Source organism: Magnolia sinica, chromosome 14 (genome assembly GCF_029962835.1).
Source record: "Magnolia sinica isolate HGM2019 chromosome 14, MsV1, whole genome shotgun sequence".
NCBI classification, from domain to species: domain Eukaryota; kingdom Viridiplantae; phylum Streptophyta; class Magnoliopsida; order Magnoliales; family Magnoliaceae; genus Magnolia; species Magnolia sinica.
In genome coordinates this window covers 23402548-23430343 of record NC_080586.1, presented here as the reverse complement: position 1 = coordinate 23430343, position 27796 = coordinate 23402548, and the positions used below count along the sequence as shown (strand labels likewise).

At 42.4% G+C, this 27796-nt stretch overlaps 1 protein-coding gene across 1 annotated transcript; it reads left to right on the top strand.

Moving 5' to 3' along the window:
* Positions 1–21073: 21073 nt before the first annotated feature.
* LOC131224922 (uncharacterized) lies at positions 21074–22638 on the top strand. The gene is made up of 2 exons (XM_058220362.1): positions 21074–22199; positions 22272–22638. Exons 1-2 carry the CDS (start codon positions 21169–21171, stop codon positions 22636–22638), a joined length of 1398 nt encoding a protein of 465 aa, XP_058076345.1. The 5' UTR covers positions 21074–21168.
* The last annotated feature ends 5158 nt before the right edge of the window (positions 22639–27796 follow it).

The window sequence follows — 27796 nt, the reverse complement described above, 5'->3', positions numbered from 1 at the left end:
TGTGATTCCGCAAACCAAATCCCAACAAGTTCTACCTCTCAAACCTCATGTAGTGTCCATGGCACACATGTATGAGATTGGTTTGCGTCACCATTTTGCTAATGGACTACCCACAGATCAATATTGAATGGGCCCAACCTGACCAGTTAAATTTGGGCCTAAAAAAGCCCAGGCCAGCCTATTACCATGCCTATTCACCGGTACATTTAAGCCATCCAAGGTTGGCCACACATGATGGATGATGGATTTTAAAGGGGACCAAACAAACTTGAGAATTAAGTACTCATGTGATGTTGGAAATCAAACATACTTTTCAACTTTTTCACTAATAAGTATGTTGTTTACGAAAGGCAAATATATTTATCTACTAAAGAAGTAGAAAGATAAGCTACTTGAGGTATACATAGCTCATTTAAAGATCCAGACTAGCCCTTAGCAACTTCTCCTTGATGTAGCACATTTTGCTATGCCACTTACCTGATCCATTGTATGAGCCTCTGCCTTTCCTTCTTTAGCCTTCCCCGTCTCCAACTTTACTTCCCATTTAAACAATTCACTCGCGAAAACCTTCTTAGTAATTCAATTATATATGGGAATGGAAACTTCTAAATTCTTTGAAACGTTTGATTCTATATCTAAGTAGAAACTTCAAAACACATCGAGCATTGAGGAAAGTGGGAGGGATCTTTTGCTATGTGGGAGTGTATCACATAAGGCTGAGACCAACTCAGATCATGATCATGAACTGAAGAGGAGCACTCACGGACCAAAACCCCATTATCATTTTGAAATTGAAGGGGAATCGTTCATGGTTGCTTTCCTATATGATGATGAGCATGGCTCATACTAGGAGGCATTGTCATCTTCTATTGCAAAAGAATGGATAATAATTATGGAGGATGAGATTTGCTCCATGGAGAAGAACTAAGTTTAGGAACTTGTTAATCTTCCACCTAGACGCAAAACTGTCAGGGCCAAATGGGTGTTGAAAGTCAAGTAAAAGGTTGATGGAGCAGTAGACAAGTTTAAGGCCCGATTGGTACCTAAGGGCTACATGCAGATTTAGTGCATAGATTATGATGAGATGTTTTCGCCGGTGGTGAGACTTGCCTAAATCCACCTCATTCTGGCCAATGTCACACATTTGGATCTAGAACTCTCTCAAATGGATGTCAAAATGACATTTCTCACTAGAGACGTAGATGAAAAGATCAACACGGATCAACCCACAGGCTTCAAGGTTAAGAGACATGAGCCTAAAGTTTGCTGCCTTAAAAGTCCATTTATAGCTTGAAGCAATCATCTACACAGTGGTATTTTAGATTCCATTGAGCCATCACCTCGTATGGGTTTACGATGGTTGAGGAAGACCACTGTGTGAATGTTAAATGGTCCAAGCAGAGTTTTCTAATCTTGCTTCTATATGTTGATGACATTCTATTACCCATAAATGATAAGGAGATGTTGGTTGTCACTCAAAAGAGGTTGTCTTCTAATTTTGAAATGAAGGACATGGGTGAAGCATCTTTTGTACTCGGGATTAAGATCCGTAGGGATTGCTCTAGAAAACTTCTTGGTCTCTCTCAAGATACTTATATTATGAAGGTTGTAATGTCTCGGAAAAATTCGTACAAAGACCCGAGTACCACATCAGGCAGAAATTGTTAAGGATCGAATTCTTTAGAAATTAAATGAAAATTAATTAAGTACTAAACTAAATTGATCGGCAAATTAGCTCGAATCACTTTCTATACGAACTGCAAGACCCAAAACCATTAGAATCGCTAATCCAACATTACCTATAAACCTAGGATCACTCCCAAAACCCAGTTGCTCTCAGGAGTATCTTGAAACTCCGTATCGGACTTGGTCCGCATGTCGAAAGTCCGATTGACGCGAAACTATACAGTTATGACTGCCTTACTGGGCTTGACAACCATTAGAAAAAATCAACTTTTGGCTATAACCTAAGTATACTATGCCCCTAGGGCCATTGACATCAGTTCTGGGCCTATATAAGGGCCTTAACTCACCCCTCTCTCATTCCATACGAATTTCCTAAACCTTAGGAGACAGAAGAGAGAAAAGAGAAGGAAAGAGTGAGGAGAAGAGAGAGAGAGAGAGAGAGAGAGAGAGAGAGAGAGAGAGTTGCTGGGATTCGTTCCCGCCACTCCACGTGCTAAGTCACCTCTTCCGTGTCACTATTCCGGTAATTTTGACTCCACTTTTGGGTAAGGAATCCTAATCCTAATCTACTTTAGGTATTCAGATAGGTAAAATGGTGAAATAGCTAACATATTTCATGCTATAGGTTGTCGTTGTGCCATAGACAAAGGCGTATGATCAAACTGAGTTCGATACGAGTATACCGACGAAAGGTGCGGACTATAAACATTTAGGTTATAGTTTTCAAGGCTTTCAGTGTTAGTAATGATTTATGACTGACTTGATTGAAATCACATATGCTTAGAGGCGATGCTTTCAACGTATTACATATACATACATATATATATATATATATATATATATATGGACTATGTTGAAATTAATGCATTCCATATGTTTGTTGAAATGTTAGTATGAATATGGAATTATGATTTGTGCTTATCATGATTGTTGTTTGGGAATACATGATTGTTGTACGGGTGATAATTTCCTTGTGAAAGGATTTGCTATAATATATGTTATAACTAATTTATTACTTGTACGTTGATATGTGTAGTCTAAGTGTTTGATAAAATGCCTGAATGAGAAAAATCTTGTTGAAATGTATTTAATGAGGGTGTTGAGATAGGATTTTCAACTACCTTATCTATAGCTACAGTTTCCTTTATGTAACCTCTCTTACTACTATGTGATTTATGGCTGAAATGCCTATGTATAATAACATGTGCACTATGTGTTTGTTGAAAGGCTCAAATGAGATTTATGTTTAAATTGGTTGTCACACGTTACTTGGACTATCCCATATGAATGCCTATTATGTTTGAGTACGATTGAGACTAATACGTAGTCCAGGCAATCGGTAATGGTTTACGATCAGTTGTCGAACTAGTTTCGCCACGACGGATACATTCGATGAATCTGAGTCGTACGGTGATTATCGATAGCGGTTAAGCCACAAGGAGTGCGTGTGCGCTCTATGTCGATTAATTCAACGTACGTTCGTACCAGTCGAGCTTGTCAAGTAACCCGATTGGCCTAACGTATGGACGTTACTGTTTGAATCTAAGGTACTACTTACCATGGAAAAACCTGTTTAACCTTGGTACCATAATCCGCTAAGACTCATGGGCCGGGCATGGTGGTATGGGACACCATGGTCGAGCTGTCGGCCTATGCTGGGGTAACGAGCTTCCTCGTAATGTCTAATGAGCAAACCAAACTCGTGAGCCGAATACGGTAGTATGAGATACTGTATTCGAGCTGTCAGCCTACACTAAGGTGACGAGCCTTTCCCATAGTGACCTCGAGTATAAAATAGGCCTTCGATTGGGTGACGAGCCTCTCGTAGTGACCTCAAGTGTGAATTAAGCCTACGCTAAGGTGACGAGCCTCCCGCAGCAACCTATAGTGTAAACTCACGAACTTGCCTATCGTATGTGATTAACTAAGATTGACGACCCTAGATAGATCATTGTTTGAGTAAATGATATAAAGGGAGCTACCTTAGCTTCCCGAATCTGCTGTATGAATGGGTCTAATTAAGAACTTGGCTAACATGACCATGCACCGCATTGCATGTTTCTTTGGCCTGGGTGTTGAGCACAGTGGGAGTTTAGCATGCACGACTGTGAGATAATGTCGCAGAGGGAGTGCAGGCGAGGGCATGCATCATTAATACATATCATCCTTGCATTAACTAGAGTACTTAGGAATGCTTGTTGTATTGCTTTATCATTACTGTTTGACTGAATTGATAACATGTTAATCTTTGCCTTATAGATCCACTGAGTTGATCACTCACTCCCACTCTAGGATGGTGTTTTAATACACCAACCAGACTCTGTTGTAGTTTCAGATGATGACAAGGCTTACGGGTTGGAGCCGGCCTTCTACGACGATGAGGAGGAGTTCTCTTACCTGTAACTCTCTAGCAGGTCTATGTAGACCTGGAGTTGCGTCACCGGGGCTACAGGGATATAGATTAGATGACATTACACTTTATCATTTTGTATATTTTGAAACTATACATGTAATTATTTAACCTGGTATCATGTTCATATTCTGGGGACCTACAACCACTTATATGCTTTATATACTTATCACGGTCTTCCGCTTGTGTAATCTAATTGTCTTTGGAGTATGATATGTTAATTTGGTATAATCTCATTCATGTTTAATGCACTAATACGGACAACATTTAATCATCATTATCTATGTTGCATAAGTGATGCGTTGGAACTTGAGAGTTGAGCGTCTACTCGACCCTCGATTTTCAGGGCGTTACAAGTTAGTATCAAAGCATGATTTGTATTAAACTGGACCTAGGTTATGGTAACAAGATGCACACTAACGTACTTTGACTTAGGAGGGGGCGATGAAACGTAGAAACAGTTGTAGGATTGCAAGTTTCATCGACGGGCGAAACTGACCGTTGAAATCGGACTCGTACGCATCTGTGATCATATGAGGTGACCCCAGTTCTTTTCTAGACCATCAATTGACGAGTTTAAAATGATAATTTAATATATTCCACACTCAAACAACCCAAAAGGCGTGAATATATACGAATGGAACTCGAAATCGCAGAGGGCCTAAACCACATAAAACAATGGGACCCGAGGTTGGTCCCGCACATTTTCGGCACCCGGGGGGGGAGGGATGCCATCGCCCTAGGTCCAGCGGACCGCGATGGCATCGCGCCTAGGGCGAGGCCTCGCGGTCCGGTTCGTCCGGGCTGACCATTGTACACGTGAGTGGGGCCCACAAAATCGTGTGGGGACCCCCTTTTCCTCCTCATTTGCTCCCTTTCCTTCATTTTCACCCCTCCAAGCTCTCCAAAGTTCCAGAAATTTCATTATTCTCTCCCAAATCCTTCCTCAATTTTCAAATCTTCTTCTTTTTCTTCACTACATACCCACCTCCCACCATTCCTTTCAAACTTATCTCCTATCTCCCTCATTTCCTTCCATTTGGCACATAAACCCTCCTTTGTGTCTCAAAAATTTTAAAGTCCATCAATCCATCCTATCCCTCCATCTTGTTTCACTCTCATGGCTCTTTTTGAGCTTGTGGCCGCAATATTCTCTCTCTCCACACTTCTTTCTCTCATGGGAAAGAAGATGGCTTCCATGGATGAAGCCGGGCCTAGCCGCCCTACCCGTTCAAGGAAGCAAAAAGGTGCCAAGACTAGCACAAGCGTCAATTGAGAGTTAAGGACGAAGCAGGATCTCTATCCCCAGCTTCTTCTCAAAAGAGCTCTGCTGGCAGATATGACACATGGAAGGTTTCAAGGCCGTAGGGTCCTTTTTGAAGCACACGTGGACGAGAAACTATTTGGGCTTTATCCAGCAATGGATCTCCTGTTGGACGTTAGGTGGGGTCCCATATTTGAGGGCAAGTCTTGCGCGAATGAGAGCACTGTCTGAGCCTTCTACGCCCATATACAAGAGCCACTGCTGGAGCTTCTATAGTTCTCTATCCTCGTGGGAAGGCGTGAGGCCATTGTCAATGTGGACTTGGTAGCCCAAATCATGGGAATGCCGCTTGGTGAGGTTCATGCCAGCGAGAAGAGTCTCAGGAGTGTGCGTGAAAGAGATCGCCATATGTGATTTCTTTGCGGCCAACTGGTCCACTGGAGTCGAGGCAACTGCCTCCTAGCAACCAAGATGACTCCTGACTTCCGCCTACTCCACCACATCTTCACACAACATGTATCCTAGGTGGAGCAATCGCAGCGAATGCACGCATCTGATGGTAGACTTCCTATACCGAGCTGGGCAAGGAGACAAGCTGTGCCTACCTACGTATGTACTGCTACAGATAGTTCAGACCGCATGCTCTCCTAGGACAGACATTTCACTCCTATTCGGCCGACTTGTATGCAAGCTTGCTCGTGAATTCAGCTACAGACTTGGCTCAGAAAGGCTCCTGCTAATCCATTTCATCAACGACACTACTCTCAACAACATGAATATTGGGCCATGACAACATCAAGCCCGACTCAATGAGAGTGAGGATGAGATAAGAAGTGAAGAGGAAGAGAGTGATGAAGAAGGCAGAGATGAGATAGAGGAAGAAAGCGAGGAAGAGGAAGAGCAGGAAGAGGAAGAAGGGGAGGCCCAAGACTCTGATGGGGGCTCTCCACCCATTACACATGAGCCCCACCGTGATCGGGCTGCTATAGAAGCCCGCTTGAAGAGAGTTAGACCTTCATGAAACAGAAATTTAAAAAGGTGTCTCGCACCTTGAAGGCTGTCCTGTGCTGTCTGCAGGATAAGGGTGCTCCTTCTCTATCACCAGATTCAGACGGCTAGTCCTATGTTGTAGTTGTCTTTGGATTTTCTTTGCTTTCCTGTTTCCTATGTTGTAGCCTTGTTAGGCTTAGTAGTAGGGTAGATTTGATGGTGTGTTAGTGTTTAAAGCTTTGTTAGATTTAGCTCACATGCATCTTCGGTCATGGTCCATGCGAAACTACATCCCATGTATTATGACAATTTTGGTTTAATGAAATGCATGTGGCACCTTTTGTTATGAAATGTGTAAAATGCTTGAGAAATTGAGTATTGTTATGCTAAATTTTACACATGGTGCACCCTATATTGTATATAAGGAATGCCACCTAAGGCCACACGGAGTACGACATGTCTTATACTTGGTGACTCGATTGACGGGGCATCTCCCCTAAGCGATAGCTATACGGACTCCAGTTTGGGCGCGAACCATGAGACTATGTCGGATTTTCAGCAAGCCACTGGCCCCACAAATGGGCCAACACCTTTTGCACCACCGGTTCTAGAGTAGAATCGTGTGTCTACTTCGACGCCACATGTGCCTCAAGCAGCCCCTCCTCCTGATAGGTTGTAGTAGATGATGCTCCTTATACAGCAACATCAGCAGATTTGGACCACCATAGCAGGGGCCTTTGCCCAGAATATAAGTATGGTTCTGCTTGCATCACCTATGCACCCTGCTGGGAATATGATGCCAATGACCTATTTGAGCGATTTCAGCGCTTCCGGCCTCCCACGTTTGCGTGCACTCACAGACCCGAGGAGGCGAGTATTGGCTTGACCGCATCTCTAAGATGCTGACGCCGCTGTACTGTACTTAGGCAGAGCAGGTCGATTTGGTCACTTACATGTTCAAGGAGGAGGTCAGTCTCTGGTGGGACAGCATCTTTTGGACAGTTGCTGCTGGTTACGTATGGACGTGGGAGGCTTTTGAGACACGCTTCCACGAGAAGTATTTTCCTCTCACCTATTGTAATGGGAAAGAGAGTTCCTTTGCCTCTGACAGGGAGGAATGACCGTGGCAGAGTACGAGAACCGGTTCATAGAGCTGGTCAGATACGCTCCTTTGATCCTAGCAAACGAGCTGATGAAGATACAGCGATTCTTTGAGGGTTTGCGGCCTGAGATCCGCTCAAAGATGTGTTGCGCTAGCATTAACAACTATGTTGAGCTAGTGAGTATGTCCCTGTGAGCTGAGCAGGATGGGGATAGACTCTCCCATACACGTGTACGTATGATTCCTAGGCCTCGGCCAGATTTGCCGAGCAGGCCATTCCTCGGCAAAAGTCCTGGTACAGATTCTCCTCCTCGACTTAAGGCTCCATCGACACAGCCGAGGCGACCTGATGTATGGTGTACCTACTGCAAGAGGTCGGGCCATTCTGACAGTTATTGGTTCACCAGGATGAGGGACAACGACTTCATGCCCTCTCAAAAGATTAACCGTTAGATGCCACCAGCTATCTCGGCTCCACCTCTACGTTCTGTACCGCCTGCACAGCCTTCTTACAGGCCACTTGTGCCTTGATTTAGGCTGTCTCAGCGACCTATGGCACCGCAGCCGAACCGTTCTCAACAAGCTCGTGTGCACTCATTTTCAGCTGAGGCATCCAAGATGGTTGTTACAACACCGCTGGCTTTCAAAGTCAAGACACATATTAAAGGTATACCAGTCTTCTTATTGGTGGACACTGGGTCCACTATTTCAATCATATCATGCGCATCAGTCAAGCGACTAGTGTTGGAAACAGCCCCTACAAAGGGAGTGAGAATCCTTACCGCCACAAGGACCTTTTCAGACGTTACCAAGATTTGTAAGGATTGCTCGATAGACTTAGGAAACAGGACAGTACTCATTGACCTGATCGTTGCCCCACTATACCATTATGACGTTATCCTCGATATGGATTGACTCACCGAGATGAAGGCAGAGATTGATTGTGATACCAAAGTGGTGATAGCCCGTGCACCTAAGGGCACGACCTTTACTTTTCTAGTTCAGGTCAGTTTGCCTTGCCGCATGAGTTGTTACGCTTCCTTACTGGAGAATGTTGATGGTCCGACACTGGGGAACACACCTGTAGTCCGAGATTTCACGGATGTGTTTAGGATGATACCTGGATTACCTCCTCGGTGCGAGATCGATTTCACCATTGATCTTATGCTTGGTGCGACACCCATTTCCCTACCGACATATCACATGCCTCCCTGTGAAATGGAGGAACCGAGGAGACAGATCAATTATTTGCTGGTTTTAGGTTTCATACGGCCTAGCGTGTCTCCTTGGGGAGCACATGTGTTGTTTGTGAAGAAGAAAGATGGATCATTGCGATTGTATATTGATTATCGCAGGTTGAACCAAGTCACAATGAAGAACAAGTATCCTTTGCCCAGGATAGAGGACCTATTCGATCAGTTGAAAGGGGCACAGTATTTTTCAAAGATCAACTTACAGTTAGGGTATCACCAGTTGCGCGTCAGGGATGAGGACGTGTAAAAGACAACGTTCAGAACCAGCTTTGGGCACTACGAGTTCCTTATGATGTCATTTGGACTCACAAACGCACCTGCCGTGTTCATGGACCTGATGAACCGGATGTTTCGGTCGTATCTGTACTGATTCGTCATCGTATTTATAGATGACATCCTGATATACTCCAAGAGTCGGGAGGATCACGAGGAGCACCTGCGAGCAGTCTTTGATATTCTCAGGAAGAACCAGTTGTTTGCCCAGTACAAGAAGTGCGACTTCTAGAAAGAAGAGGTCAAGTTCCTGAGACATGCGGTGTCTAAGGAAGGAATAGCTGTGGACCTTGCTAAGGTGACCATAGTTCAGGACTGGGAGCAGCCCGGTTCGGTTACAGAAGTGAGGAGTTTTCTGGGACTTGCTGGCTATTATCGCCGATTTATTAGGGACTTTTCCAAGATAGTTAGGCTATTGTTTCAGCTCACTCAGAAGGACCTTAAGTTTGCCTAGAATGAGAAGGTGGAAGCAGCCTTTCAGGAACTAAAGGACAAGTTGATATTCGCACCCGTTATTGCTAGAGCAAGGGGTCAAATATACGATATATACTGACACATCTCGTGTTGGTTTGGGTTGTGTTCTGATGCAGAAGGAAGGGGTTATTGATTATGCATTGCGACAGTTGAGGAAACACGAGGAAAACTACCCTACACATGACCTGGAGTTAGCGGCCGTCATCTTTGCATTGAAGCTCTAGAGACATTACCTCTATGGAGAGGAGTTTGTGCTCTTTTGTGAGCATAAGAACCTTAGGTACATATTTACGCAGAGGGACCCAAATATGACGCAGTGACGATGGATGGAAACCTTGAAGGACTTCAAGTTCGAGGTCTCCTACCATCCTAGCAAGGCTAATCTTGTGGCAGATGCGTTGAGCCACAAGAAGACTATAGCATTTGCGGCTTCGCTAATGATAGACGAGTAGAACTTGGTAGAATTTGTGCGAGACTTCTAGTAGAAGCTTACGGTAGAGGAGCTGTTCGAGAGCGTCGCACACGTTCGTGGGCAGCCACTCATTGATGACAGGATTATTGCGGCTCAGAAAGACGATGAACTTTTTGCAAAGATGAGAGAGTAGGTGAGCGACAGTGAAGACTCGGAATGGAGAGTTGGTACGGATGGGGGTTTATGTTATCATGGCCGCCTATGCGTCCTAAATCTTCATGACTTGAGAAGGGAAGTTCTCGAAGCTGCTCACAATTCGAAGATGGCGATGCATCCTGGTAGTATGAAGATGTATCAAGACATGAAGTGCTCATACTGGTGGGACAACATGAAGGCCCACATAGCAGACTATGTATCCCGTTATCTCACGTGCCAATAGGTCAAGGCCGAACATCGCCGACCTCCTGGACTGCTTCAGCCCATGCCCATAGCAGAATAGAAATAAGATTTCATTTTTATGGATTTCATCTCAGGGTTACCGAAGATGATGAAGGGGCATGACTCCATTTGGGTGATCGTGGACCGGTTGAAGAAATCGGCTCATTTCCTCCCAATTAGAGTCTCAAACTCCACAGACGAGTTGGCCAGGTAGTACATCAAGGAGATAGTGCGTCTACATGGAGTGCCTATGGAGATCGTGTCGGATTGAGACCGTGATTCACATCTATCTTCTGGACTCGTATCCAGGAAGCAATGTGTGTGAAACTGAAGTTCAGTACCGCGTTCTACCCACAGACGGATGGGCAGACGGAACAGGTGAATCAGGTGTTGGAAGATATGCTGCGAGCTTGTGTGCTTGATTTCAAGGACAGTTGGGATGACTGTCTTCCTTATGCTGAGTTCGCTTATAACAATAACTTTTCAGGTGAGTATTGGCATGGCCCCATACGAAGCATTATATGGGCATCCGTGTAGAGCAACGCATTGTTGGGCAAAGGTTGGCGAGAAGAGTTTGATTGACCCAGAGTTAGTGCAGACGTCCTCAGAGAAGATCGACATTATCAGGCGTCGACTTCTAGCAATGCAGAACAGACAGAAGAGTTATGCCGATACGAGGCAGCGACCACTAGAGTTTGAGGTTGAGGACCATGTATTCCTGAAGGTTTCTCCAATGAAGGGAGTCCTCCAATTTGGAAAGAAAGGGAAGCTCACACCGAGATACATATGCCTATTCCAGATACTAGATCGAGTGGGTGTGGTTACGTACCGCCTTGCTTTGCCCACACCACTCGCAGGCATGCACAACGTATTTCATGTATCCATGTTGAAGAAATATGTTCTTGACCCTTCTCACATTATCATATGGGAGCAGGTATAGTTGAGTGAAGATGCTACTTATGTATTGCGACCGACGCAGATTCTAAACAGGAAGGAACAGGTGCTACGCAGTAAGGTTATCCCGCTTGTGAAAGTACTGTGGATGCATCACACTGAGGAAGAGGCTACTTGGAAAATAGAAGCCGAGATCCGCAAGAACTACCCTCAGATTTTCAAGGAGTACGAAAATGTACTAATTTCAAGGATGGAATTTTTCTTTAAGGGGGGTAGATTATAACGTCTTAGAAAAATCCATACAAAGACCCATGTACCACCTTAGGCAGAAATCGCTAAAGATCGAATTCTTTAGAAATTAGACGAAAATTAATTAAGTACTAAACTGAATTGATCAGCAAATTAGCTCGAATCACTTTCTATACGAACTGCAAGACCCAAAACCATTAGAATTGCTAATCCAACATAACTTAGAAACTTAGGATCAATCTTAAAACCCAGTTGCTCTCGGGAGCATATTGAAACTCCATATCGGATCTAGACCGTGTGTCGAAAGTCCAATTGACGTGAAACTATACGGTTATGACTTCCATACTAGACTTGACAACTATCTCAGAAATAAAGTCCAAATAGTATTTAGAAACGTACAACTTGAGCTCGAAGTGAAGTGTGTGAGAAATGCGAATATATTCAGGAAATAGACTCAAACTTTAGTAAATTAGGCCGTTTACTTGCAAGCCAAATTTAAGGTTTTAGACCATCAGATTTTGACCCAAATACACCCTTGGATCAGGAAAAATTCCTTACACATGTCAATATACTTGTGGCCCTGATCGAGTGACGATGGCCGTTGAACTGAAACTGGTCCTCCGCAGTTGATCTACAAACCCGATCGGACTGAAACTTTAACCTGATATAGATCCATTGTCAAGGAACTTTCTCTGAACCGTATGCAAGAAATGGACCTCCAGATGAGCTCCGTTGGCCTGAAACAGATAACTTTTAGCTATAACCTAAGTATACCATGGCCCCGGGGCCATTGACATCAGTTTTGGGCCTATATAAGGGCCTTAACCCACCCTTCTCTCATTCCATACGAATTTCCTAAACCCTAGGATAGAGAAGAGTGAAAAGAGAAGGAAAGAGTGAGGAGAAGAGAGAGAGAGTGAGAGATAGTTGTTGGGATTCGTTCTCGCCACTCCACGTGCTGAATCACCTCTTCCGTGTCGCTATACCGACGATTTCGACTCCACTTTTGGGTAAGAAATCCTAACCCTAATCTGCTTTAGGTATCCAGATAGGTAAAATGGTAAAATATCTAACATATTTCATGCTATAGGTTGCCGTTGTGCCATAGATAAAGGCGTATGATCAAACTGAGTTCGATACGAGTATACCGACGAAAGGTGCAAATTATAAACGTTTAGGTTATAGTTTTTAAGGCTTTCAATGTCAGTAATGATTTATAACTGATTTGATTGCTATCACATATGCTTAGATGCGATGTCTTCCGCGTATTACATATATATATATATATATATATACATATATATATATATATATATATATATATATATATGGACTATGTTGAAATTAATGCACTCCATATGTTTGTTGAAATGTTTGTATGAATATGGAATTATGATTTGTGCTTGCCATGATTGTTGTTTGGGAATACGTGATTGTTGTACGGGTGACAACTCCATTGTGAAAGGATTTGCTATAATATATGTTATAACTAATTTATTACTTGTATGTTGATATGTGTAGTCCAAGTATTTGATAAAATGGCTAAATGAGGAAAAACTTGTTGAAATGTATTTAATGAGGGTGTTGAGATAGGATTTTTAATTATCTTATCTATAGCTACAGTTTCCTTTATGTAACCTCTCTTACTACAATGTGATTTATGGATGAAATGCTTATGTATAATAACATGTGCACTATGTGTTTGTTGAAAGGCTCAAATGAGATTTATGTTTAAATTGGTTGTCACATGCTGCTTGGACTATCACATATGAATGCCTATTATGTTTGAGTATGATTGAGACTAATATGTAGTCCAGGTAATCGGTAATGGTTTACGATCAGTGGCCGTACTAGTTTCGCCGTGACGGATACGTTCGATGATTCCGAGTTGTACGATGATTATTGACAGTGGTTAGGCCACAAGGAGTGCCTGTGCATTCCATGTCGATTAATTCAATGTATACTCATACCAGTCGAGCTTGTCAAGTAACCCGATTGACCTAATGTATGTTCACATGTATGGACGCTACTGTTTGAATCTAAGGTACCACTTACCATGGAAAACCCGTTTAACCTTGGTATCACGATCCATTAAAACTCATGAGCCGGGAATGGTGGTATGAGATACCGTGGTTGAGCTGTCAGCTTACGTTGGGGTGACGAGCCTCCCCGTAGTGTCCAATGAGCTAACCAAACTCGTGAGTGGAATGCGGTGGTATGTGACACTATATTCGAGCTGTCGGCCTATGTTAAGGTGATGAGCCTTTCCTGTAGTGACCTCAAGTATAAAATAGGCCTATGATTAGGTGATAAGCCCCTCGTAGTGACCTCGAGTGTGGATTAAGCTTACGAGCCTCTCGTAGCATCCTATAGTATAAACTCACAAACTTGCCTATCGTATATGATTAACTAGGATTGACGACCCTAGATGGATCATTATTTTGGTAAATGATATAAAGGGAGCTACCTTAGCTTCCCGAATCTGCTGTATGAATGGGTCTAATTAAGAACTTGGCTAACATGACCATGCACCACATTGCATGTTCCTTTGGCGTGGGTGTTGAGCATAGTAGGAGTTTAGCATGCGCGACCGTGAGATGATGTCGCAGAGGGAGTGCAGGCGAGGGCATGAATCATTAATACATATCATCCTTGCATTAACCAGAGCACTTAGGAATGCTTGTTGTATTACTTCATCATTACTGCTTGACTGAATTGATAACATGTTAACCTTTACCTTATAACTCCACTGAGTTGATCACTCACTCCCACTCTGGGATGGTGTTTTAAAACACCAACCGGACTCTGTTATAGTTTCAGATGATGGCGAGGCTTACGAGTTGGAGCCGGCCTTCTACGATGACGAGGAGTTCTCCTACTTCCAACTCTCTGGCGGGTCTATGTAGACCTGGAGTTGCGTCACCGAGGCTACAGGGATATGGATTAGATGACATTACACTTTATCATTTTGTACATTTTGAAACTATACGTGTAATTATTTAACCTGGTATCATGTTCATATTTTGGGGACCTACAACCACTTATATGCTTTATATACTTATCACAGTCTTCCGCTTGCATAATCTAATTGTTTCTGGAGTATGATATGCTGATTTAATATAACCTCATTCATGTTTAATGCATTAATATGGACAACATTTAATCATCATTATATATGTTGCATAAGTGATGCGTTGGAACTCGGGAGTTGAGCGTCTACTCGACCCTCGATTTTTAGGGTGTTACAAAGGTGCTCAAGCACTTCCGGATGTAAGGTTGCAAACCCATTGACACTCCTGTCGAGAAGAATCATGGACTTAGACGGATGCAGAAAGAGGTGATATGGTGCACATTCCATATGCAAGTGCTGTTGGTAGTCTAATGTATGCTATGATGTGTACTTGAAAGGACATCTGTTTTGCAGTAGGGCTGATGAGTCATTATTAGAGTAACTCGGGATTGGCTCATTGGAGGGCTATTAAAATGATATTTCGATACCTACGCGGGACTGCAGATTACATGCTATGCTATTAGGAAACATATATTTGTCTATGAGGATACTATGATGCAGATTGGGCTAGTGATTTGGACGAGCACAAATTTATTTGTGAATGTGTTCTTACTCGGTGGCAGGGCCATCTCTTGGAGCAATAAAAAGTAGCCTTGTATCATGCTTTCTACCATGGAGTTAGAATATGTTGCATGTTGCTCTACCATTCAAGAAGCTGTGTGATTGAGGAGGTTCCTTTAACATTTGAAATGTGTACCACATGCTGATAACCCCATCAAATTATATTATGATAACATGGTGGCTATTGCTAATGCAAAAAGACCCCAAATATTATGGCAAATAGAAGCACATCTAGATCCGCCATAACTATGCTTGAGATATGGTGGCAAAGAAGAAGGTGGTCCTACAGGTGTACCTACTGGAGAAATGGTCTCTGATCCGCTTACCAAGCCAATTGCTCGAGATATTTTCCAAACTCACATTAAAAGTCTGAGTTTTCATAGAATATGATTTTGTGACATGGACACTTTGATACATTTTTTTTTGTCAGATAATTTATATTCAAACAAATATGTTTACATTAATTGTTCTTCTTTTTGTGTTTGTGGATAGATATATTAAGAGCACACATTCATTATGTCCTTCTATATGAAAAGTGGATTGAGATATGTCACCGGAGAAAGGTTGTGTATCTCACATGACAACTGCCCTGGTGCATCGATTGTGAGCAGTATGAGATATGTGATTGTTGTTTACCTACCATCGATTATACTTGCATATCGCCTTGAACTGAGTTTGAGACCAGGTCCCTTTTTTTGCCAAGTATGACCGTTCTCACTAGGGTCATGCGTCCTGAATAAGCCCGATGTGAGACTTCATCTATGCGCTCATGAGAGTGAATGAGTTGAGTGGCTTAGACAAAGTGCCTAAACCGTTGCTAGGTTAAGATTCATATGGTGTGGAAGTTGATGTAATCCTTTTAAGAGCTCTACCGTATGCATTCGTATGACATGTGCGAAAAAATGACCAAAAAACATGTACAATAGTTGGAGAATGGATATGAGTTTCTCTTCCGTGTGAGAAAATTGGTGCGCAGGTAGCCTTTATGCCCTTATGATTCTAGTCTATATCTTGAAGTGAAATCCTAATACTGCTATTCTATCCCATTTTTCATATACCATATTGAAAAGGGTGTAATGGAGTATGTTTGGGAAAGCATTCAAGTCAAGATGGATGGGTATGAGCGTTATGGGAAGGTTATTTGGTTTCACACCTTATGAGTTTATGTGAGCAAGCAAGATGGGTTTATGGCCGGCCAATGTATCCCTCAGCACGGTGGAACTCATGAGTGTGAACAAGTATTGAAAAATCATTCGAGTTGAAAATATCGTCGAGAAGTAAGAGTATATCTAGTCCAATGTAATTGAGACAAATCTGGGGCCGGTTAGTGTTGCAGAAGATGAGATACATTATGCTAGTTGATAGAAACTTGGGATATTTGTTCTCCTAAGGTTATGTGCTTCACTTGTCACACATTGTATTTTGTGGTATGAGAGCTTCTAACACAATTTGAGCTTTCATCATTAATTGGGTTAATGCTCGACTTCTCCAAGTGGGAGATGTAGCTATTGCACATATCGTCCAAGTGGACCCCACCCACTATGAGCTAGACGTTGGGGGTTGTGGCGGTAATAGAGTAACCGACTACCCATTGCTCTGGCAATATCCCAACCACATGAGTAGTTTCTCCTGCAATTTGATAACTACCGTGGCTGTATTTCTATAATATGTAAAGTGTAATGATATCAAGAGAGTGAATTCGGGTTCCATTTCTCCACATGATTTACAGTGTATATCTTGCTTGAAGAAGGGTGTTCCTTTAAACCTCTTCTTACGCCAGTGAAAATAGTGTAACCCTCTTCCGGCGACGTGAGATGCATTCAAGACTTAACCTTCCACTATCGTTGGATCTAAGAAATTGTTTTGAGGTAGACGTTTTCTAACATATATCAAGTTGTTCATGATAATTTGAATGACTTGTGTACCATAAGTCTTCCTCCCTTCCATTAAATCTCTAAAAAGACCACTACCATAAGCTTGCTTTATCATGAAGATCACCAAATGTGAAAATTAGGCTGACCCAATTATGAGGTATGCTAGATGGTCTGACCATCAGTTGTACATTTATTTGTGTGCCCAACCTAATGTTAGGGGAAAGATCCCTTCTCGACCACACATACAAAAATATCAAAATCAAATGAAAGAAAGAAAAGGATGCAAATTAAAGCATAGAGATTTACGTAGTTTATTTTCGGTACGTCCATGGATTCACACCAATCTACTATGGTAAAAGGCTAAAAAATGAAGCAGCTCTTAATACAATGAAAACTCTCTCTCTCTCTCTCTCTCTCTCTCTCTCTCTCTCTCTCTCTCTCTCTCTATATATATATATATATATATATATATATATATATATATATTTCCCCATCTAGAGTTTATATAAAACTTCATGTGAAATTATAAATTTGTCCTCTAAATTGGGGGCACGCCCCAAACTCCAAGCAAGGAGGCGCTGTCCCTTGTTGGACCCCCAACAAGCGTAGCACAAGCTCAATCCGCAAAAATACTGACTGGATGAACAATATACCTCTAATGATCAGGCTCTATAGATCCTGACACATGATACTCAGAGGAACGCCTTTATTTTTCAGGCCCAGTGATATTCAGGATTTGTGCAGACTAGGATGTCTCACACATGAGATACATTGACTTGTGAGAAAGCCCCTTCACACCACACATTTGTCAAAGTGGCACAAATGTGTGATCTGATCCATTCATTCAGGTGGGCCATTCCATACGTATACTCTTACACCCGCTAGATGTTGATTCAAAACCAAGGCCCAAAGACCCGACTGTAACGGAACCAATTGTCTCTAGGTCAGGTCTTTAAAAACCGACCTAAAACAGATCAGCCAGGATCCAAAAACTCTAAAAAAACTCAAGCCCGTGACAACGCTACTAACTGTTTCTATTTATTCATCGCAACTTCAACTACTTTTAATTTAATTACCAAGTCAAGTATAGACCATTGAGTCAACCTAACCCAACTTCACATCGAGCTTTTTGAATATTGCTAGCTATGTTGCCAGGATTTTGGATCTCCAATCTGGGCCCCACAGTGTTCTTGGAGTTTGCAAAAAAAGACTACGAAGCTTGGCCTAACCTGGGTTCTCTAGCCTATCGCTTTTAGCACGTCTGAGTCTGATGTGACTTGTCCGAGTTAATTCGGACTCGGTTGTGTCTGATCTAGTGCTGTGCATGAGTCACCTCTCCCAATATTCCTGCTTCCAGGCTCTCAATGGGACTGGACTGGATTGGACCTTGTTAAGGTCAGCCCAAACCCAAGCCATTTAAATTTCAGACCAAAATTTTAAGATTGGTCTAGGCCCAAGAAGCTTGAATTTAGGCTTATGCTAGACTCAAACAGAAAACATGAGAGCTGTATTGGGTCCAGCCCTAGTCAAAAGATAACTGAGTTGCATGCTAGGCATTGAGGGTGGAAAAACTTGACCCCACTCGTCAATTCATTCCGGAGAAAGTCAATGTTGGGGTCGACCCATTTCCTATATAGGTTGGGTTTTGCTTATGTTTTGTCAACTAAAGATTTGATTGAATTAGATTTAGGGTGGTTAGGTTGGACATGTTCTACCCCTTACAGCTAAATGCTAATTACATATATACAAAATCTTAGACTTGACTATAATGAATGAATGTAATTTGATTTTATATTAATAAAAAATTCTAAATATATGAGTGATATTTTTATATTATTTTTACAAAATGATAGGATATTTAATTTTAAGTTAAAAAAAATATATTTTTAACTAATGGGTCAGTGGGTTGAGTTTAGATTGACATATTTATAAATAGGTTGGAATGGGGTTGACCCATCTAATTGGCATACAATTCCAAATCGTGAATATGCATGATTGACCATCTTTTTTCAATTTCTCAACTTGTAATTAGATGGTCAGGTATTAGGATATCTCAATCGGTGAGGGCCATTTTCCATCCACGTGGTGGCGTAGGTTTTTGGATGATATGGATTGGAATGAATGTATGCCACATTAACCGTACGTTTATAATGGACTTGAAGTAATACCCACTTTGCAACGGATCTTGGTTTCACCACAATCACCATCATATCTAGGTCCGCCAGATATACGGTCCTGATTGATACATGACACCACCATATTTGGTGGAAAAATGTTCCTCTCTACCAAACTCCCATCCCATAGTTCTAAAACTCGGCGACTTTACTTGAAACTCGACTGAGTCAACTCCACCCGATGAGATTTCAATCTGAGTCACTTAAAAACTCGCTGACAAGCATGACTCGGTTGGGACTCAACAAGACTCATCGAGTTGACTTGAAAACTCACTTGACTCGATATGACTCAGTGTGACCGGATAGAGTCACTCACCAGGTCAATTGATTTCTTTCATTGAACTCCATCCAATTCCATACCTGTGTTTCAATGTTTTCTGCAGAGTAATCTTTGTGTTCATCCCATTTCAGCATAACCATATTCAGCACATTGGTGGTTACCACATGAGGTTTGATTCGCTGTAGTGTTCGATGATATTTCGGTGCTTTCAAGCAGTGATTTGTAAACCAGACCAGAGAAGTGGCTCGACCCATTTGAAAACAGAATGAGCTAAGCTTAAAACCATTCAAATTGTATGGAACCTGAATGATAGGACAGTCGAACCACTTTGGACTGATTGAAACACACCATCTGCTTCACCGGTTCGGCCTCCGGTCTCATTTCTAGAACGTTGCTTTCGAATATACATGTATGTGCCGTTAATGGTGCTGATTTGGGCATCTAAAGATTCTTTCCGTAGAAATGCGATGCATGAATTCGAAGAAGTGTCATTATTGCCAGTTGGGGTTTTTCTGTTGTGTGTGGAGAACTCGAGCAAGATTCTCGTAGCTTTATTCAGTTGAGAAAAGCTCCATTTCCATCCTACGCAACATATTAACTGGAATATATTCCTGCAAAACAAATAAGTGTTGGTGGAGCTGAAGTTGCCATCAGACAAGCCGTGGCACATTCCAATGTGGCATGTGCAAGATCTGAGGCGGTTATCTGGTAGCCCCTAATGGGTGGCTTTATGATATCATGGGACGTGGAGCTTGGTTTAACTGTCCATTGCTTATGAATTGGTCCTCCCACAGAGCAGACTAGCCTGGCCTTTGGGCTTTGTGACGCAGGGAAGAACGTGATGAGGTTGATCACCGTCTTCCTCAGGGATAACTATTCCGAATTCAAGGAGCTTCTCTGGACTCTCACATAGGCTTCTTGAATCCACGAGAAAAACATAAGAAAATAAAAATAAATTCTATAAAATTCGTAATTTGATTGTTGAATGAAATAAATGAGTTCACAACCCTTTAAGTAAGGATACTAAGCCATGAGAAAAGTTTTGGAATCAAACTGCAACTAAAATTTCTAGAATTCACAACTTACTACGGCCAAAAATAGTAAGTGTCCTATTTGGCCTTACCACGCTGTTATCCTAATTATTGTAAGCACTTTTCACATTGGGCGCAACTCCTAAAGCCCAATGAAGAGTTATAATCAAGCTAAAACTTACTATTTATAGTAAAAACGGAATTAAAATAGGGAAACGAGAGTTGATCTGAAGATATTTTGCAAATTCGGTGTGGGCAACTCGGTGTAGCAGAGTTGGGTGGCTAAAGTAGCTTATCGTACCCTAAAATCATATATGGTACGTCGAATAACTCATTCCGTATTGCGAGATATACCCTAATTAAGGTCTAACAGTCTGGATCACTTCTGTCATCGACCGGACCTTTTTTGATCCATCTTGGCCATGAAACTGTCCGCGACCAGCTCTACATCACTTTGGCATCAACAAGATGGGCACCACCGGATGTGTAGGTCGGTTCTTTCACACACGTCTTGTTGGCACGCATGCGACGTGTCCATCGACAAGTCCAAATACGACGAACATGGGGTTTTAGGTGGACCACTAGAATCCGATCCTTGCAACTATTTCTTGAGTGGGAACACTCAAAAGAATCATAACAAGCAGAATTAGACTCTTATATAAAGAGAGAATGCACCCATCCATCGTTGACAAGGAAGTATTCAAGTTCTTTCTCTAAAGATCCCAGCTGATCAATGGCCGACAATGGTTACACGAACAGAGGGACCGGCGGCAGGCTGGGCACCAGGAGCCAGGCATTGGACACCACCTACCGCAAGGCGGAAGACGTACAGACCATACCAGCCGTTGTTGTCACCAAAACTCAAGTACACCAAGATCATGTCTGCAGACCCGTTATTGTTGATGCTGATGGTACAACTAGGCCTGGTATTGTGATCCTCCCTCCCGAAACTCAGACGGAAGGCATTGTTACCAAGATCGAGACCGTCGTGGAACGGGTGTATGCACCTTCTACAACTCCATATACAACTGGCTCTGTTACTCTGCTGGAACCAAAAGAGGAATATGTCGTTGTGGCCAATGGGTTAGGCAAGCAAGGCCGAGACCAACCATCCAATATCAATGAATTTATTAGCAATGTCCAAACAACGGCGAGTGGTGGTGGTAGGACCGGTTTCCCCGTCAGCACGTTTCAGCGTCAATCACCTGACATCAATGGCTTTGGTGCCGCAAACGACGTTGGCACCAATGGACGGAGTAGGCCGGCTGGTGGGGCAACAAACGATGTTGGCAGCAATGCATGGGGTAGGCCAGCTGGTGGGGCAACAAACGGTGTTGGCACCAATGGGTGGAGCAGGTCGAGTGGTGGGACCGCCTATGAAAAAAGCCCCGATGGATGGAGTAAGCCAAGTGGTGGGACTACGAACGTTACCGGCATCAGTGAGTGGAGCAGGCCGAGTGGTGGGACCACCAAAGACACTGGCAATAATGGGTGGAGTGGGCTGAGTGGTGGGACCACCAAAGACACTGGTACCAGTGGGTGGAGTGGGCCCATCAGTGGGACCACCAAAGACACTGGCACCTATGGATGGGGCAGGCCAAGTGACAATCCCAGCAGTGGGTTGAGTAAACCAACGGGTGGGGCTAACACTGGCCCTGGCACCAAAGGGTGGAGTACTACGAGTGGCCCCACCAACGACACCAGTAGGCCAATTGGTGGGCCCACCACAGACACAGGCGCTAGTCGATGGACTAGGCCGAGCGGAGACCTTCGCAGCAGTGGCAAGCCAGGTGGTGGGACCAGCGATGTCCCTGGTACCACCACACCTGGTCGCGGTCCTGGCAAAAACGAACTAGATGGTCCACCAAAACCTGCCACTGTCGCTACATATGGGTGGCGTAAGCCGAGCAGCGATTCCGATGATGTCAGCGGTGGTCCACGCATACCCACTCCAGTCACAAACAGTGGCTGGGTTAGGCCGAGCAGCTTGAATTTGGACACTGGTGCCATCAATGATTATGGGACCGCCCCACGTCAGGGCCGATTCTCATCTCCAGTCCCTCCGAAACAGACCACTGAGGAAACAATAGACAGTCAGGAAGCTGCACGAAGGTTTAACGGCGTTGCAGTCAAAGGAACTCCTACCGCGGCCATAGATAGCCGAGAGGCAGCCAAAAGGTACCATGGCACGTTCATCCCCTGAAAAGAAACGAATCCGTCATCTTCAGGTCTACGTCGTAATGGCTGGTATGCTCCTTGGAGCTCTTCTACTCTACCATTATTATTATTATTATTACTATACCATTATTATTATTTTCGGGTTGCTGAACTGTTATACACGACTATACTACTAGTAAGCAAGAGTGTGTAAGTCTTGTATGTATGCACTGATGCTAATAAAGCTGTGTTTGAAATGTAAGAGGGTTTTGAACTGGACTTGGGAAACAGAGGCCGTCAGGGAAGTAGGGCTGTCAATGGGTCGGACTTGGGCCATGGCAAAATCAAAATTTTAAATAGCACAGGCCAAACAGTTCAAAATCTGTGCTAAGCCAACACCAGGCCTGGCCGGCTGACAGCCCTAAGAAGAAGTTTTTAGGGCTGCTTGTTGTGAGATTGACTTATTTCACCTATGGTTTAACTGATAATATAGTCCTTAATATAAAATTAAGGTGAAATAGGATTTAGGTAGACCACTCCAATCAGCAGCAATAACGCTTAGACGATGTTGGTGATGGTATTTTTGCAAGTAATTTTCTTTTCCTCTTTACAATCTCATACAGTTGAGGGGTCATAAGTAGATGGTGATTTAGTAGGTGATTGAGGTTCATCCATTGGATTTAGTTGTTATAAGCTAAAGCATTAGTCGACTAATTAGGTAAGATATGTTCATCGCATCGCTAAATATATGTACATGGCATAAGAAAGGATTGCATATGGCATTACCCATCAGGGCAGTGCCATGAATGGTTTGGGTCATTTGGACACGCATCGGGTGGGGCAAGCATCAGATGACAGCTTTAATGATGTAGAATGGGTCCCGCAGGACTTCATGGATAGTCTGAAAGGATGATTGAGCATTTTGATAGACAGCAAAAAGGGCTTAGCGTGCGCTATGGGTCCATCATTGGATTTAGTTGTTATAAGCTTAAGTGTAATTAATAAGAGACGTTCATCTCATTTTTAAATATGTATATGGTAATTTTGCAAGTCGATTGGGATTTAGTATCTGATCCCTAATAGAATGGAATATGGCGTGGAATAGAATTCTTGGCACTTGTCCTTAATTAATTCTGAGGTCTAAATGATGATGATGATGATAGTACTTCTACGAGTAATTTTCTTTTCCTATTTCTCACTCATTTAATAGTCAAGGAGTTATTCTGATGGCCACTTAGCTGGTAATTCTTCTGATTGATGATGGACTTAGTTATATTTCAAGAGGTCTTTTAGTTTGGAAAATGAAAATGGCATTGTATGATTAGTTTTTATTTTTAAGCCATTTACTGGGGTTGTTTGGATTCATAACTTAATGTGGAATTCAAGTTCCGCCTTCTAACACAAGTGCCATTCAAATAGCCCATAGATGAATGTTTTGGAGAAAACCGAATACATTTGGATTGATTGTAATCTAAGTACCATAGCTAGCCAACCCAGCGACGACTCAACCCGGACCCGGCCGAGTCCAGTTCACCAGATCACTTTCTTTGTTTATATATTCCTAGACTGTGTGACCAGGCATGCCACTGCACACATGGGTTTTGGATTGGTTGATCTGGGCCGCTGATTGGGTGGGCGTTATCTTGAACAAAATCCATTATAGAAATAACATACTGATGGGCAGTCCTGACTATCAATTTGGGCAGTCCTGACTATCAATTTGTGGCCTCTAAATTCTAGGTGGAAAAAATGAAGAAAGAGAAAAGCTTTGATATTCTGGCAGTGTGTGGATGGTACGCATGCACTTAGAAATTAATTAAAAAATTATATAATTAAAATAAAACCATCCAAATTATGTTACCAGTTTTAGATGTATTATGAACTAAAAATTATCGATCGGTGGACACTTATTGGATGGTTAAAAATGGAAAACATCTAATAGTCTTATTTCAAGAAACAAATGTCCAAGAATAAGAAGATAGGGCTGTTCAACCAATCCGGTTTTTATTTATTTATTTATTATTATTATTATTAACTTGAGCTAGTATGCCATTTGTACCATTTCCAAGTGAATGCGTATGATGTGTGACTCGCAACCCGAGTATCAAATAACTCCCGAATGAGATAAATTTGAACGATCAAATCCTATTTTATTCAATCAGAATGGTTTCTGTGCATTGGTCCATGCACATTAAGGCCTACCAAATATGGACGGCAGGAATTCATCCATCTAAACATCAAGAAAGATCAATGCCCCGCCACAGCAATCACATCTTGCGTACAATCTTCCTCTGCAAACAAGAGCTTATTCGAGTTAATATCGTATATCACTCGTGATGGCTGTATAAGCCAGAGATTTCCTTGACTTTACAAAGCCTAAGATCTGAACTCACTGGACACCATAAAATGAGAAGAGACTTTGCTACTTAACTGTTGCTTACAAGCGTACTGACTTGATTGCTTTGCTTGCTTCAACCGGATACACAAGATGCCAATTTATAGGCATTTGAATGTAATGTGAAAAGACAAAATTGCCCCTACTAGGAGCTTCCAACATTAAATATTCCTAGAAACTACACAAACTTTTTATCTTCCAAAAGCATCTCCATGGGAAGTGTTGCTGTGCTTCGGAAGATGTACAGTCACAGTTAATTGCTGGGCTTTGGTTTACAATTCCAACACTCCCCTTCAAACCAAAACTTGCTTCATTTCGAGCATCGTTTTTAGTTGTTTGAATGCATTTATCGGTAATACCTTTATGAAAATATCTGTCACCTGTTCCGTAATATGACAATGCTCTAATTTCATTGTTTTCTGCTTCACGTGATCTCTCAAAAAATGGTATCGGGTATCAATGTGTTTGCTTCTTCCATGCTGCACTAGATTTTTAGCTAGCTTGATTGCCGACTTGTTATCCACATATATGACTGTGGATCCTTCCTGTGGATGCTTTAGCTCATTTAGTAGGTTTCTCAGCCAAATTTCCTCACAGACAGTGGACGATGCTGCCATGTACTCTGCTTCACATGTGGATAGGGCGACCACACTCTACTTCTTCAAATTCCATGTGAAAGCAGTCGTTCCGAGATAAAATACATAGCCAGTGGTGCTCTTTCTTTTATCTTGGTCACCTCCTCAATCACTGTCTGAGTATCCATACAGTATTGCTTCATCATCATATAAACAGAAAAGACCGAATTCCATTGTTCCTTTGACGTACCTGAGGATTCTTTTTGCGGGTAGCCAGTGTGATTCTTTTGGTGCTTCCATGTACCTACTTAGAAACCTGACACTATAGACGATATTCTGCCTTGTGATTGTGAGGTTCCTTAGGCTTCCAATCAGACTCTTGAACATAGTCGAGCCAACGCTTCTTTCTTCTTTGTCCTTTGTTAGTTTTAAGCCCGTTGTTACAGGCGTGTTTACGGCATTGCAATCGGCCATCTTGAACTTTTCAAGTAATTCCTTGGCATACTTCTTCTGAGATATATAGATGCCACCATGTTGTTGCTTCACTTTAATGCCCAGGAAAAGGACATTAGACCTCCATCAGTCATCTCGAACTCCTTAAACATGACCTTCTTGAATTCGTCAAACATCGGTCGGCTATTTCCTGTAAATAGTAAATCATTAACATATAGGAATGCTATAAGCATATCGCTATGAGCATTCTTCTTGAAGTAAACTGCATGCTCATATTGACATTGGGCGAAGCCGTTCTCTTGAAGATAGTTGTTGATGCGTGCATTCCAAGCATGTGGAGCTTGCTTCAACCTATAGAGGGCTTTCTTCAGTTGATACACCTTGTGTTCCTCTTCTTGCATAACAAAGCCTTCAGGTTGGTCAACATAGACCTCTTCTTCCAGAATTTCATTCAGGAATACAGATTTCACATCCAATTGGTAGATCATCCAACTATGATGGACTGCAAGGGAGATAATCATCCTTACAGTATCAAGGCGAGCAACAGGAGTAAAGACTTCTTCATAGTTTACCTTGTACTTCTGTTTGTAGCCCTTTGCTACGAGCCATGCCTTGTTGCGATTGATCTCACCATCAGTATTTCGCTTGATCTTGTACACCCATTTGATACCAATAATTTTCTGGCCATTAGGAAGTGTAGTCAGCTCTCATGTGTCATTTTTCTCAATGGCATGAATTTCTTTTTTCATAGCAATTCTCCAACATTCTTCTTTTATGGCCTCTTGAAATGTCAGAGGCTTATGATCTGCATATAAGCAAAAAAGATTAACCTCTTCAGTTTGCTTATAGATGTCGCTTAGGCTTTTCATTTTTATAGGTGCCATGGGTGAGGATGAGCTGGCCGAATTTTGACTTGACGGAGTGCTTTCAGGAGTGATGGAATGTACTCCTGGACTTCTGTGTACTGATAATGTAGCCGAAGAAGATGTTGCGGGCATTTTCTCTTGACGGTCATGCCTTTCTTCATGTTCTTCTGTTTTGACTAGAATGTCTTTGGTCGATTATTCATCGTTCCATTTTCAAGCTTCCTCCTCACTAAAGACCACATCTCTACTCACCACTACTTTATTAGCTAGTGGATTGTAGAGCTTGTAGGCTTTATATCCTTCAATGTAACCGATGAAGATGCATTTTTCGCCTCGATCATCAAGCTTCCTTCTTCTTGCTTCTGGAACTTGAGCGTAGGCGATACATCTAAAGATCCTTAGGTGCGCCACGCTTGGTTTATAGCCTCTCCATGCCTCCTGTGGTGTCATGTTTCTGACGCTCTTGGTTGGACACCAATTGAGTAAGTAGGCAATACATGCAATTGCCTCTTCCCAGAAGCTCTTTGGTAGGCCTTTCTCCTTCAGCATGGTCCTCGTCATGTCGAGGATGGTGCGGTTCTTCCGTTCCGCAATGTCATTTTGCTGTGACGTGTAGGCTATAGTGTGTTGTTGCTTGATGCCTTGTTTCCTACAAAAATCTCGAAATGCATTTGAGGTGTACTCTCCACCTCTGTCAGATCTGAGTAATTTAATTTTGTGACCACTTTTAACTTCAACACGAACTTTAAAAATTTTAAAGACAGTGAAAGCGGAAGATTTTTATTTGATACAATACACCCAAAGTCTTCTGCTAAAATCATCAATGAAGGTAATAAAGTATTTATTACTTCCAAGAGAGGGTGTTTCAAGTGGTCCACAAATATCAGTGTGAACGAATTGAAGTGGTTCCTTTGC

Bases quoted from the DNA above. Each gene is read 5' to 3' on its own strand.
- LOC131224922 (XM_058220362.1), top strand. From the start codon at position 21,169: ATGGCCGACAATGGTTACACGAACAGAGGGACCGGCGGCAGGCTGGGC. The intron at 22,200-22,271 runs AGACCTTCGCAG...ACCTGGTCGCGG, and splicing joins CGATGGACTAGGCCGAGCGG to TCCTGGCAAAAACGAACTAG.